The sequence below is a fragment of the Notechis scutatus genome, chromosome Z (assembly GCF_049901735.1).
Source record: "Notechis scutatus isolate UNSWTSFEM ecotype Mainland chromosome Z, rNotScu1.2, whole genome shotgun sequence".
In the NCBI taxonomy this organism is placed as follows: Eukaryota; Metazoa; Chordata; class Lepidosauria; order Squamata; family Elapidae; genus Notechis; species Notechis scutatus.
In genome coordinates, this window is record NC_142025.1 from 81,067,632 (window position 1) to 81,082,982 (window position 15,351).

Below are 15,351 nucleotides of genomic sequence, written 5' to 3' on the forward strand. Positions count from 1 at the left end.
TAAACATAGCATTATAAAGTTATTAAATGCATTCTCATTTTAAATACAACAATATATAAACCAAGGACAGTGAAACTGTAGCCCTCTCATTTTGGTGAACTACAGCTTGTATATTCCTCCATTACTGAACATGTTGGCTGAAGTTACTGCAATCAGAGATTCAATCCTTGGTACAATCTGCATATTGCATTAGAATATTGATTTAGATTAGCTGTCTAATCAATTGGTTGTTGTTCATCCAACCAATTAGTTATGCATACATATTTTAACTTATAGTTTGATTATAATTATTACTAAGAGTATAATTATATCTAGAATGTGAATTCTGAAACTTGCTGTAAGCTCTGTTCCTCACTATAACAAAAGTATTAATTCCTGCATTATATAAGGAATGTGCTACTAAATATTTGGGAAAAGATTAAAAAAAGTACATTACTGCAAGGTCCCTGTTAGGAATGTAAGTCACCTAACAGTCACCAGTTATTTGGGTTGGAAATATATAAACTAGGATAGACGTTTTAATACTATATCTTTAAGAGAATGGTAAAACTGTAATTGGGTGTGGTTCCGCAAATGGCCATAAGATGGAGCCAGAAACCTGGGTTGTTTAGTCTCAGTGTGAGTCTCTATTCCTTCTGTTGGAAAGAGTTGCCGTTCCTCCTAATGACTGTTACTGATCATTGATATAAGTCTGTTACTAAACTGTTTTTGATACTCGACTTTGATATTTGGATTATCCCTGAACTGAAAACTGACTGCTTTACCTGTGAATGACTTGGACTGCTTGTTTTTGGACTTTGCTTTAACGTTTATCGGAAGTAAAAACCTACATTTACTGTACAATGTATCTGTGTGCTCTGTGTGTGTTATTCTTCACTACTCTCACTACATCTCCCTGTATGTGCTCATTCTCCTAACGGGGAATTACCTCAACAGTCCCACTGTGGTTATCCACAATGGAGGCAGTTACACATCCAAATGTTTTAGATTTTGATAATATTGTAAGATATAAAGCTTTATTACATCAAAATGGAGAGTTAAAGGCTAGGAATCAAATACAAATTTTAGGAAAAGAGATACCATGGTGGCCCTACACGCAGATACAATCCCATTACAAAAAAGATAAAGAACAATTTGGCTTTAACATGACCTACCAAGAATTAGATAAAATTTGGCAAGGAGAGGAAAGGAAGATGATTAGTAAAATATATAAATATCTATTGGATTATAAACTAAAAGAAGAAACAGTCAAGGAGTGTATGATAATTTGGGCAAAAAATGTGGGCCACAGTACTGAATTAGACAAGTGGGAACATATTTCGAAAACAAACTACAAATTAACTATGTCATCCTGTATAAAGAGAACCTCTATAAAATGGTGTATCGTTGGCACTTGCCATCCGTGAGACTGGCTAAGATGTTCCCAAACCTCCCCCCAAACTGCTGGAAATGTAACTGCGTCCAGGGAACATATTTCTATATGTGGTGGACCTGTCCATTTGCGCAAAAGTTTTGGAAAAATATCAAAAATTTGATTTTAAATATAACTAAACAAGAAGTAAAACTTGAACCCGAAACTTTCTTACTGGTTATGATAGATTCAAAAATGGAAAAAAAACCACCAATATTTAATTTTACACATTATAACAGCAGCTAGAATAAGTTATGCACAAAATTGGAAACTGTCTACCATCCTTTCAGAGGAGATGGTCATCAAAAAAAATTCACGAGTGCGCAGAGATGGATAGCCTAACTATCCTACTAAAAAATAACCAAGATAGTGATAACTATAAAACATGGAATTGCTGGTATGAATGATTAAAGAAAAGGCAATATTTGACAACTGGATAAGTTATAAAGTTATTGAAGACATGCGTTTAATCATATAGCCTTTTGTGAAACTAAAACATTGAAAGAACGAAGAAGGTATTGTAACAAGGCAGATCACGTCATTGGTAAAAAATGTTAAAAAATGTGTAACCATTGCTCAACTTTTGCTGCAAAATGTATATATGTATATATATCTGTTTATATGCTCGTTTGTTTTTTTAATGTTTTAAATGTATGATTCTTAAATAAACTTTTTTTTAATTTGAAAAATAAAAAAGAAGTATTAATTCCTCAAGATTGACTAGCTTTGTATATTATGCCACATTCTGCAAAAGTAAAAACAATGGATTATTTTGTCTCAAAGGTGCTTTTCCAAGAGACAACTGGACTTTTTGTTTTTCCTTTGAAAGAAGAAAAAAAAAAACCAGAAAATCCAGTTGCCTCTTGGAAAAGACCTTTGGGACAACCATGATATGTATGACTGAGAATCCCCATAGACAATTGATTCTTTTAAATAAATTTGTTTTCAAAAAGTAAAATACACATATTAAAAGCAGTGAAATATTTATCAGTTTAGTTTAACTTTCATTTCATTTTCAAGACAGAAAAATGCTGTTGAAATTTGCCTTGAGGTTCTGGAAGCCTACAATTAGTTCATGTTTTCTGGATTCTCCATTTCTGTTTCAGACCAGCAAAACATGAAACAATTAAGGGTAGCTACTTGTTTACCACCTCTTTACAAATCAGAAAATTAATTTGTATTTTGACAATAATAAAAATTGAGATATTTCATCAAACCAGAGAGACCTAGCATCAATTATAGAAAGATAATATGGCATGAATTTGATTTTATACCTGCTTGATGTGTTCACTAATGTTTTCAGGCTACTGGGATTCCGAATGAGCTTTTCCAGTATGCAGACTATTTCATCAAATTTGGGCCTGCTATTTCGGTCCTTCTGCCAGCAATCTAACATTAGCTGATAGAGAGCAGCTGGGCAGTCCATGGGACTTGGCAAACGATAACCTTCTTCAACAGCCTTAATCACCTAAGGAAAAATCAATCAAATTCCTGAATGTTCTTCTTTAATAAAAATTATTGTAATCAAAATTCCCCTGAAAATGGAACACAAGAGATTTCTATTGTTAAAACATTCAGACCATGAACCTGCTAATAACATTAAGTCTACACAAATGATGGTATGAAAAGCTATATATTTGGAAAATTCTATCTATGGGATTTGGCACTGTGGGTGCCCTGGGTGGGTGGATTGGGATTTGCAATTTTACAACCTTTTCTGCTAGTTGTCAAGGGAATCACTGCAGTTGTTAAGCTACAACATGTATGTTAAGTCAGTCTGGATTTCCCGTTGGCTTTGCCTGTCAGGAGGTTGCAAAAAGGGATCACAAGGCCCCAGGTTATATCTGTCATAAACATGACATAGGTAAGGGTGCCTCATCTCCTCACTTTGTGCTATCTGCACTCCAAGCAACGAGGAGGCCCAGCAACACGTGGGGCATGTCGCTGGACCTCCTGCCACTTTTGCAGCTGCAAAAGCAGCCATGCTTGCTGGAGGTGGCGGCCTGAGCAGCACCAATGAAGCAGCTCTTTTGTAGATGGTGGGATGGCCTGCTGCAACCATTGTACCATTACCAATAGGTAAGAAGGGGTGTGCGAGATGTGTCGCTGGGCCTACCACAAGGGTGTTCCGCATGGATGGCAGGTGCATGTGGGGCATATTCCGCCATCCCTTCCCCCCGCTCCAGCCTTGCCTCCTCACCTCATCTGTCTGCCTGGCAAGCAATGAAGAGGCCCAGCAATACATGGGGCCCGTCACTGGACCTCCTTGCCTTGCCTCCTCACCTCAGGCTGTCTGCCTGGAAAGCAATGAGGAGGGCCAGCAATACACGGGGCCCATCATTGGACCTCCTGTCGCTTTTGCAGCTGCAAAAGTGGCCATGCTTGCTGGAGGCAGTGGCCTGAGTGGCACTGCCAAAGCAGCTGTTTCATGGATGGTATAATGGCCTGCTGTGACCATCACACCATTATCAGTAGGTAACGAGGGGGAGGAACAAGGTGCATCGCTGGGTCTACCTCTCTTTTTGCGGGAGCCATTAAGAGAAGGTGGCTTGGGTTGTGAAGTGGCCGCTGTGAGGGTGTTCCACATAGTTGGCAGGTGCCTGGATGGCAAGTAAGGGGGAGGAGAGAAGGATGATTGAATGACTGAGTGTGTGCCTGTCAGTTGGCTTCTAGCACCAGAAAGGGCAGGGAAGGGAAGCAGCCAGGCTGCTGTTACCTTTCATTGGGGCGCATGGAGCAAAACGGGGCTCCTCTTGCCGTCTCTTCTCCCCCCTCGCTGGGCATGGCAGGGCTTCCTGCCCCTCGCTTAGCCACCTGTCCCCTTTACTGAGGGATGGCAGGTGGGGAGAAGTTGGGTGGAGGAATGCCATTGTGTGCAGAGAAACAAGTTTGTGGGACTACTGTAAAAAAAAACTTCTTGTGAGAAGTTGGAATAATTGATTGAACTTTTTTTACAGTAGTCCCACAAACTTATTTCCCTGCACACAATGGCAAGAAATGTGACAGAGCTGGAAATCAAGTACCAGTAAGCAAAGGAAGCCTTTAAGGAAGTGAGAGCACCTGGGTGGTGGTGGATAGGGCAAACTTTTCTGTCCAGAAAATCCTCATTTTTAACGGCCGACGTTGAAGGGCAGGGACAGAGCTACTGGGAAGAAACTGGGAGTTGGGAATACCCTTTCTCTCTCTCCTCACCCATACCCACCTGCCACTCCCCTCGATAAAGGGGTGGGTGGCTAAGCGAGGTGCAGGAAGCCCTGCCATACCCATTGGGGGGGTGAGAAGAGATGGCAAGAGGACTTCTGTCTCGCTCCACACACCCCAATGAAAGGCAGTAGCAGTCTGGCTACTTTCTTTCTCCGTCCTCTCTGGTGCTGGAAGCCAACTGACAGGTATATACTCGGTCGCTTATTCATCTCTCTCTCTCTCCCCCTCTCATTCTCCCTCTCTCCCTCCCTAAGCGGCCAAAATCAGCAGAGGGAGAGAAGGCACTGCAAAAGAGCCCATTTCTCATGTTCTCCTCCTTCCGGGTGGCAGCAGTGTGTCCAGCTTACTGAATCTGGCCTGCTGATCTTGGCCAGGCTCTGACCTGATCCTGGCTGGCAATGCTGTAGGCAAGGATCAGCCATCCCGATCCCACTTCATGGCTGCGCAGACAGAGCCTGCACTGACCACTGTTCAGAGCTCCAGCACCAGTCCACCTTCCCCCAGTCCCAGGTCAATAGGGCTAGAGCAAGTAAGAGTGTGCCAGAAACATTTCCAGCTGCCCGGAGAGAACTTCCAGCCCTCACTAGATCAGGTGATCCGTGGGCCACAGGCCGAGGTTAAGGGGCCGAGCAGCCATGAGGTGATCACACTCACTGTCTCCTGCACCTCAAAAATAATAAGACCTCCCCCCAAATAAGGCCAAACACTTATTTGGGGGTTCAAAAGAAAATAAGACCTCATCTTATTTTCAGGGAAACACGGTATAAACAGAGGCATAGAATCAAAATCACATAGTACCCTTTTTATAAATCCTTAGTAAGATTACACCTGGAATATACTACATTCAGTTTTGGTCACCACATTACAAAAAAAAAAGGGTTGAGATTTTGAAAAAAATGTGAAGAAAAGCAATTAAGATGATTAAAGGCTTGGAGTCAAAAAGATATGAAGAATGGTTGCAGGAATTGGGCATGGTCAGTATACAGAAAGAAGGGCTAGGAGTTATATGATAGCTGTATTTCAGTATTTGAGGGGCTATCACAAAGAAGAGGGGGTCAACTTATTTTCAAAGGACTAGAGGGCAAGACAAGAAACAATGGATGGAAATTATTCAAGGAGAAAAGGAACTTGGAATTAAGGAGAAACTTCCTAACAATAAGGACAACTAACCAAAGGAATAGCTTACTTTCAAAAGTTGTAAGTGCTTCATCATGGAGGGTTTTTAAAGAAAAAAAACTGGACAAACACCTATCTGAAATGGTATAGGGTCTCCTGCTTGAGCAGGGGGTTGGACTAGAAGATCTCCAAGATCCCTTCCAGCTCTATTCTGATTGAATAAATTGAAGTAAATGTAAATATAGGATGAGACATATTTATTTAGAGAAAGGAAAAGGAAAATAAAATGCTAGAATATGGAAAAATATTCTGAAAGCATATACACACACATGGAGAAATTAATATTTTTATAAATGATTTAGAGAAGGGTTATAAAAAAGGCATTCTTCTCAAATTTTCAGATGACATAAAATTGGGGGGATTGTAAATACTCTAGAAGACAGGGTATCCCGAGGTTCCAAAGGATGTTGGTAGAGATGACCATATACGATTCTGCACATATGTAAAAAGAATCAGATGCACAATTACAAGAAAAGTGGCACCTAACTTAGAAGTAGTACTTGTGAGAAAGATTTGGATGTCCTGGTCCTGATCAGGTATGAATCAGCAGCATGCTATGGCTGCCAAAAGAACTAGATCTATTGTTTTGTTTTGTTTTTTGTAAAATTTATTTGAGTTTTCACAAAAAAACCCATAATACAAATAAAACATCTTTTTTGAAAGTAGCATGGTCCCGGGTTACACTTCTTTGTACAGACACAAATTCAATTTCATGCTCATTTTTATGTTCTGTTCCATATCTTATTGCTGTTTTACATTTTCTACATAGCTTTTCCCCTCATTTAATTTTCTCAAATTTATTTTGATTATCTCATCTCAATTCAAATCATTATATTTATACTTTTTGTCTGTCCTGTTTCAATTTCATATTATCTTTTCTCATTAAACAAATTTTCTCCTGTAGTTACTAACTGGAGTATGACACCTTTATATCTTTTAGTTTTTTCCATTTAACTCTTATTTAAGCTTCAATATATACCTTAAAGTTATAACATTCAATATAATACATAACTTCCATTCGAATTCTGCTTGGTACATTCTTAAAATACACACTATATTCTTTAAAAAAAGATTATAAATATATATAATTAAAACACTCATTCCATTTCAACTCAGTTCTATCATTAATATTAATGTTCATTAAAATCTTAACTTCTTTAACATTACTTTTCAATTAAATATCATACTTCTTTGGGAACAATTATAAGCTTTCCATAATTAATTTTTCCCCTATTCCTCTTCGCTTGTATTTTATAAAACATTAAATAATTAAAATGTTCCCATCCTTTCCTAATTCAATTCTCTCATTCATTTTATTTCATTCATTTATTAACAAACATTTCACTGGGTTACAATAATTATTTTATCCATCATTTTAATCATACATTCTTTCAAATTTTCTAAAGTTATTTCTATTTCTAATATAACAATATAATACAATACAGTCTTATGTACCTTTACAGAATCCCTTTTGCAATTAAGTTTTTACCCATTATCTCTAAATAGGCCCTGTTTCTCTATATCTTGTTTCTGTCCTTTGTAACTTCTTTTCCTTTCCTTCTTCCCTCTCTTCTTCTCCCTCCCCTTTTTACCCCCTTGTCTCTCTACTTCTATTTCTCTCTTCTGTATTCCCCTTTTCTGTTGCTTTCCAATATTATACTTGTTTTTCAAACTATTTTTCTTTTCTTTGGTTGTTTTTTTAAATCTTAAACTTTTCATTCTCTTTCCCCCCCTTTGCTTTTTCTTCCCCACATAAAATTACTTGTTCATTAAAGATGGCTTCTTCTTTGTCCCAATCTTCTTGTTCTGCAGGTGTTTCTTGTTGTTTCTCATAGTTCCAAATCTCCATTTCTAAAAATTGAAATACGAAGCCAAAAGAACTTCTTCCTTCTTGTGCATCTTCTTTGTACTTTTTAAGTTCCATCTTCAATTCTTCTAAAAGTGGTGCCATTTTAAAAACTTGTAAACAATCACCCGATTGATTTTAGTCATTCAAATGCAATAACCAAAAATCCAGAGATCACCAAGTAGTCCAAATACTCCCAAGCTGTTTCTTTTTGCTTCTTTTTTTCCACTTTCTCTTCCTGGGGTTCTACTATTTTGTTGCCAAGTTTCAGTTAAAATGTATCTTTTAGAAATCTTGTTAAAGTTTTACTGTAGATTCCTTTTAATTCCAGGCAGTCTCCTCACTTTTTTCCAGATCCTGCCCTTTTATTCTTTTTCTCTCCTTTCCTGCTTTTAAAAGCTTTTAAGTATCCAGAAATCTTTATTATCCCATTGACATTTTATTTTCAGCTTCAATGCCTATTAATGTCAAAGTGGATTTCCCCCCCCCCCAATTTCTTGCTTAAATCTCTTAGCTGTCAATATAGGGAAAGGGAGAGAGAGAAAAAAACCCAAATCCTTTCCCTTCTCTCTCCTTCACTGCTTCAAAGTCTTCTTTGGGAATATTACTTTTTTTTTGTAGTATAAATTCCAGGGTACCTTAATTATTGCTTTTGCAGTTTAACCCTGTTAACCAAGACTTTCTCTTCTTATCTTCCTCCTGCCCATTCTTTTCCAGTCGAGTTCTTCTTTGAGGTGGCCATTTCTGACCACTGCTGCAACCATCTTCAGGAAAGGGAGTAATGGCCAGCTGAGGAGGAGAGATGCAGCTCTCCTCAACCCTGCTGGCAGTCTCCCCCTTCTTCACCACCTCTACGGGGTGGCTTAGCCCCGAAGCCAGCCAGCTCGGAGCGCTCCAGTGGCGAGCACGGATCGAAACCGCACACGATTGCGGTTTCAATCTGTCCGCGAAGAAGCTCAAACCAGAAGACAAGAACTAGATCTATTATTGATAGTTCTGATCTATGCTACATTGATTTGATTGCATTGCAACTGGAATACTTTGTTTTTGAGGAACTAGAAAGAGTGCAAAGATAAATGAATGATTTAGCTTGAAGCTAAATCTTATGAAGAATAGATAAAAGATGGGCATTTTTATCTTAAAGAGGAAAATGTTAAGGGGAGATATGATACCAGGCTTCCAATTCTTATAGGGTTGTCACAGGGTGCTGATTTATTCTCCATAGTGCCCAAGGATAGGAGAAAAACCATGGATAGATGCTTTATAGAGAGAGATTCAAATCTGAGATAAAGACTGTCAGACCTATTAAATAGAAGAATAGCCTACTTTTTGGAATCAACTTGGACAGCTATTTGTCTGGGATTCTCTGAGGATTTCTTCCAACCCTGTGATTTTATAATTCTATATGATTGTCTGGGAATAGAGGAAAAGGAGTAAAAAAAAGGGTGATCATTTATACAGCTCTCTCTATAATGTGCCACAACAGTTTGGCATTCAGACACTGAGAAATAATAGAGTTGTTAATGTAGAAAGTAGTGCAGGCAGGAATAATATGCAATTATTTCAATGACAAGTATTTTAGCTCATTTACAATGGAAGCCACTGGTTGTTCTTAGTGTTTTTGTAAAATCTAGTTTTGTGTACCTTTTTAATTCTTATTTAAGCATTAAAGGCATGAAATAATAAATTACCTTTTGTTTTGGTATATCTTTTTTATACTTAAAACAGTCATTAGGCAAAGAAGTGATGTCAAGTTGGCCATGCCCACCCAGTCACATGACCACCAAGCCATGCCCACCCAGTCACATGACCACCAAGCCAAACCCACCAACTAAACCACACCCACCAACTAAGCCAAATTCACAGAACTGTTATTAAAAAATTTGAATCCCACCCCTGCAATCTAGTTAATTAAAAAGTAAATCCCTATAGAGATATAGATAAGTAAACACTTCCCCATGGTCTATTTCCATGGACTTCAAGACATTACAACTGAAGTAAATGTACTGTCAAAAACCAACCAGACAAAGACAGTCAGAGTCTGATGATTCCTCAATTCTAAATACAAATGATTCAGACTTGAAAACAAACAAACAAATAAACATTCTGTTTCCAGAGTTATTATTCCCAGGAAAAATAAAATGTTGTATAAATAAAAGCTGCTCAAAAACGTTACAAACTCCATGTCAGATTTGATAAGTATCTGAATGAAATGGTCTCTGAATGACCCCTTATCCAGCAGCAAGATTTTGAAGTTGTCTGGTAGTTAACAACAGCAGCAGCAAGACTGCAAGAACTTTTCCAATTTCAACATCACAATTATTCCCAAAAGAGCACCATTCTAGGAAAGTATTAGAAATATTAAATAGTAGAATCAGCTATCCATGTCTTCTCAGAGTGTTGGGAACAGATCTTTGTTTTTCTACAGGGAGATATCAGCAATGCATCACAGGCATTTTTTTGGATTCCTATGGATTCAAATAGTGATGCCAGACCAGATTTGGACTGGGAAATGTTTCATGTTCTATACTACATAATGCTTGTCTACCTGCATTATAATTTGATTCTGACAAGCTGATACTCTAAGTCAGTTTTGGTCACATTTTGTTTGATAGCCCAGGGGCTCATAGTAGGTTAATCTCATGTTCACCATTCAATTTTAAATTGAAGCAAAGCACAAGATCAGCCACCATACAAGAACCTTATCTTGTTATCCATTAATCTTACTTCTCTTTCACTCATTTGAACATTCCATACTAGTTTCATAATGGAATTTTTTGGACATTACCTGTAACTGTACATTTAGGCCTTTAAAGTAAAAAAAAACAGAAAATAATTCATATATATAACATCCTGATTTGATGACTAACATATTTTCATATCGAGAAGAAAAAGGAAATATTTACATCTTGATTGGTCATCTCCCAGTAGGGTCTCTCTCCATAGGACACTACTTCCCACATCACAATCCCATAGCTCCAGACATCACTGGCAGAGGTAAATTTGCGGAAGGCTATAGCTTCAGGAGCTGTCCATCGGATTGGGATTTTCCCTCCCTAGAAATAATACACACACACACACAAAAAAACAACAACAACACGTACACATATCAATTATCTCAATTAAGTTTTCTTGATGTGTCAAGGATTTTCTATTGAAAATGAGTAGGCAAGCATTTTCTAATGTTTGGAAGATCTCCTTCTACATTGTTACATCCTTTACATACCTTTAGATACATTAATTGTTAGTACTAAAGGCCGATTTGAATTTAATTTGTATAACAAGATATAATTGGGTTAACACAGTTTTAAGCCAGCTGTTCCCTATATATTTAAAAATACACACAAAATACCTCATATTAAAGCTGTACCGTGAGCCCATAAACAAAATCCATCATGATACCCAAATTCTGAATTCAATTTGTAAGGAAAAAAGGATATGTTAAAGTCCAAGCCCAAGAGCATACACTATTTCTGTATACGGTCGCTCTTAGAAATAAATATTGGCACATAATTCAACTATTGTTTAATAGGACATATGATAAAAATAGGAAAACATTAAACAAATGGCTGTTCTCAGTAAGAGCATAAAATAGAGTCATGGCTGGGAATTTATTTACTGAAATTCATTGATGAGATGGTATCAGATACAGTACATGGACATCTCCCTGTTGTTGCTATTCCAAGTGGAATTTTTTACCCTGATATATAAAGGAGCATTAGACCTTAATCAGTCTCCTTCATAGAGAGCAGTTAATTTGTTTGTGCATCAAAAGAGAAATTTATTTAGAGTATGGAATAGAATACATAGATAACAGTAGTAATATATATATATATAAGGAGTACATGATACTGTGGTACATATATGATGAAAATATGTCAATTTTGTAAGGTATGTGGAATTCAAGAAGTTATATACATATTCCATGTTACATTTTGAAATACCTTGGTTCTCCAGCTAACTGAACTTAATTGGATAAATGGTGTAAATATTAATATATAAGAGCTAATGTTCAGCATAAACAAAGATCTATAGAATCACAGCCAGATACTGTGATTGCCAGAAGATATTGTGATTGCCAGAAAGAGGGGCAATAGTTTATATGGGTGCTCATTAATACAGATTGCTCACACAATGGAGCTATTCTTGTTGTGAGGATTTTACAAAACCTATTATGTTCTTGCTGATCTATATTTTGTTTCTGTATTTATTCTAGAGCATATTTCTGATTGACAAGCTAAGAGATTGGCTATTGGTAGCTGGTTCAGGACCATTTCCCAAACTTTAGAGCAGCCAACACAACCTACACAAGTTGGCTGAAGTATGCCCCAAGTTTGCCCTCCTACTTTGGTTCTGCAGTACATAAATAAATGCTCACAAGAAACTTACTCTTGTTGTGTAAGCAGCTTCGGGATCATCTTCAAGAATTCGGGAAAGTCCGAAGTCTGACACTTTACACATTAAATTACTGTTGATTAAGATATTTCTGGCAGCTAAGTCTCTATGTACATATCCCATGTCAGACAAATACTTCATCCCAGATGCTATTCCTCGGAGCATACCAACCAACTGAATTACAGTAAAGTGCCCATCATTCTTCTGTAAAAAGTATAGAATTGCAAAATTACAAAAAAAAATGGCTAAATCTTGATTCTGACAAAGGAAATGCTGGAAATATCACAGTATATTTTCATAATATGTTCAAAACCCTCAGGAGCAACTTAAGACAATCTAAGATTGTTATTAAGATGTTTACAGGCATTAACCAGCAAAAAAAGCCAGATTCTGATATAATTTAATAACCAGATCAATTAAAAATGAAATAGGGGTTAAAGCTTCAGAAAAATATTGGCAAATGGGTACATTTACTTCTGCACTCCATTTATTTAGTTCTTTAGGATGGCAATTTCTATGTCTACTTTCAATTGATGCAGTAGGGGAGCAGCTATCCACTTCCCAGAAAAAGGAGGAACAACAAGATATTCTGAAATTGTTATGTTTTATAAACTGATATAATGTTTTTCCAGGACTTGAAACCCACCAGACTTATTATGTCTTCTGTTAATCTGGAACACAGAAAAAAAAATCACCTGCAACTCAATTTTTGCAAATTCTGCAATAACACATATTTTCTCCTTCTCACTCCACTCAAATGGGAAAAAAACAAATAAATACACTAGCCTGGAGTTTGGTACATTAACTTGTCCTCTGCTAAACAAAATGGGGAAACGTATCCCTGTACTTTGTCTGGGGTTAGGGTTAGAGAAAGTTATAGAATCCTAAAAAGTAGTAAGTAGTAATGTTGCTAACATTTTTCTTAGACGGCATGAAACTTGGGAATTGACAAGAAAGATGAGTTAAGAATTCCCTCTAATGGGTAAATAGATCCATAGCCTTCAGAATTAATATTGTTCTCATATATTATTTAGAATGTGGGAAGAGCTATCCCAAAACTAGTTTGTGCAGAAAACAGTAGTTTGTGCTTTAACTGGCACCAACCTTTCAGAACACATTATACTATGATGGAAAAACTCTATTAATTCTAATTCACAAGCTCAATTCAATATTCTAACAGCAAGAAACAATTAAAATGTTTAACAAAAAATACAATTATTTTTTCAGTGCCATGTTCAAGCAGAGGATATAAAAGCAAGGTTTAATTTACTATCAACAGCCAAGGACTTTTGAAGTAAATATTTGAATAAGAAAAATCCTGTACTGTTGTGTTCCATGATAAATATGTTGAAATTTAAAACTGTTCAAGATTGTTTTTATTGAATTAAACAACTCCCCTGGAGTTTTGTTTCCACTGGCACTTCAGAACTAGGTTCCAGATTGTGAACCAGCATTGTTAATAACAGGTTTGAAAAGTGAGACTGCAATTCAAGAAAATAATTGATGGAAAAAAAACACAATCAACTCCAACTGAATGACTGCTATGATTGTTAAATGCCAATAACATGTAGTCATAAACATTTTTGTACTATAGCATTTAGGTTTCTTCCCTTATGTATGTCAACATACTGTATAGGAGATTACTGAATGTAAAAAACCAAGGCTATCACTGGGAAAATCAAAAACACCTTAGAAGGCAATACTGAATTACTCAGTTGCTAAGAAAACTGCATGATGAACACATCCACAAAATCAGTAGGATCTGAGATTAACCTGAAAAAGACTTTTGTTTAAGAAAACCACACTACTTCAGGAAAAAAAAACTATAAAATGGGAGATTAATACCTGACATGCATATACATTTGAAGCTTACCTTTAAAAATGTATCCAAGGATCCATTTTCCATATATTCAGTTACAATCATGACTGGTTTACCTGGATAAAGTAGATCAAAAACCCATCACCTGTAGCTCCTGGAACAGCAGGTGACTAATGTGTTTTTGCATATATAGCATAAAGTTTAACTTTTTTACTCTGCTTATACATAACAGAGGAGATATGTATAAGCAGGGGTGGGATTCTACCAGTTTGCACCTATTCGCTAGAATCGGTTGTTAACATTCTAAGCAGTTGGGAGAACCCGTTATTAGAAGAAATTACTGGCCTAATCCTGTAAGGAAGGCAGGAAGGAAACATTCTGGTGTTGCTTACAGAAACTGCCTCTCCGTTAACCCTTATTACATTCTTGGCAGGACTAGACTTTATGTCTCAGGAACATCTCTGGAGTTTTTTCCCCCTCCTTTGCTGGTACTTTGCTTGTGTGGAGTGACCATTCAAAGTTACAATGGCACTGAAAAAAGTGACTTATGACCATTTTTCACACTTACGACTGTTGCAGCATCATAAGAGGCCAGTGGACACATTTTGAAGATCTCCAGAACTCAGGAGTATGAAATAGGGAAGGAGAATAGGCTGTTTCATTGCTGGGCCACATTGCCCAAACCCACAAGCAAACTGAGAGCTTTGCCAGCATTATTTTTCATTCTGTATTTTTCCCCTTGCTAATGCTAGTCATGGTTATACCAGTGTTAGTTTTCACTAGTGTTAGTGACATTAGTTAGAGGAAAAGAAAATAGATGATTTCTTTTCTTTGTTAAGGCTATTCTTAGCTCTGCCAGCTTTACCTTTGCTGGCATAACACAAGCAAAGCTCATGCTGACAAAGCTATGTCGAGCATTAGCAAGGAAAACAAACCTTGAGAGCTGTGCCAGCATTATTTTTCACTAAGAAAAAGATGTCTGCTTGTGGTTGTGCTATGTGACTCAGCAACAAAGCACCCTGTTCTTCTTCCCTATCTGATCTCCTAGGTTCTGGAGAGCTTTGATATGAATGATTGTTGCCTAGGTGGGAAAGAGTATGTGGAATCCCGTGAGGTGACAAAGCAGCCAGGCAGGATGGTAAGAATAGGCAGGAGGCCATTGAATGCCCTACAGTCATTCATAAGAGTGAATGACCCTGGGGGACCTATAGTAGCTATAATTTGAAACCAAGTCATAAATATTTTGGGGGACGTCTGTCATAACTTCAAATAGTCACTAAATTATCCATTCTAAATCAAGGACTACCTGTATATATAAAAACATGCTTACAAACTTCTGTATGACACACACATTCAACTGGAGAATATAAACAGGTGGACTGCAGTGGGCTGGGGAACCCAGAGCAGGATGGAGCCCATTAAATGGCTCATGTAATCTGCTGTCGCTGTGAGGGAGAGAGGGGGGTGATTTTACTATATTAATTTATTTGATTTTATGAG

The 15,351-nt window shown here is 37.2% G+C and overlaps 1 protein-coding gene across 9 annotated transcripts in view; it reads right to left on the reverse strand.

Moving 5' to 3' along the window:
- EPHA5 (EPH receptor A5) overlaps positions 1–15,351 on the reverse strand; it is a 195,331-nt gene that overhangs the window by 13,430 nt on the left and 166,550 nt on the right. For all 9 annotated transcript variants that reach the window (XM_087947072.1, XM_087947071.1, XM_087947073.1 and 6 more), the window contains 4 exons: positions 13,906–13,967; positions 12,027–12,236; positions 10,544–10,693; positions 2,686–2,879 (listed from right to left, as the gene is read on the reverse strand). In XM_087947072.1, the coding sequence (XP_087803198.1) occupies positions 2,686–2,879; positions 10,544–10,693; positions 12,027–12,236; positions 13,906–13,967 (616 nt within the window). The remainder of the gene's footprint in view (positions 1–2,685; positions 2,880–10,543; positions 10,694–12,026; positions 12,237–13,905; positions 13,968–15,351) is intronic.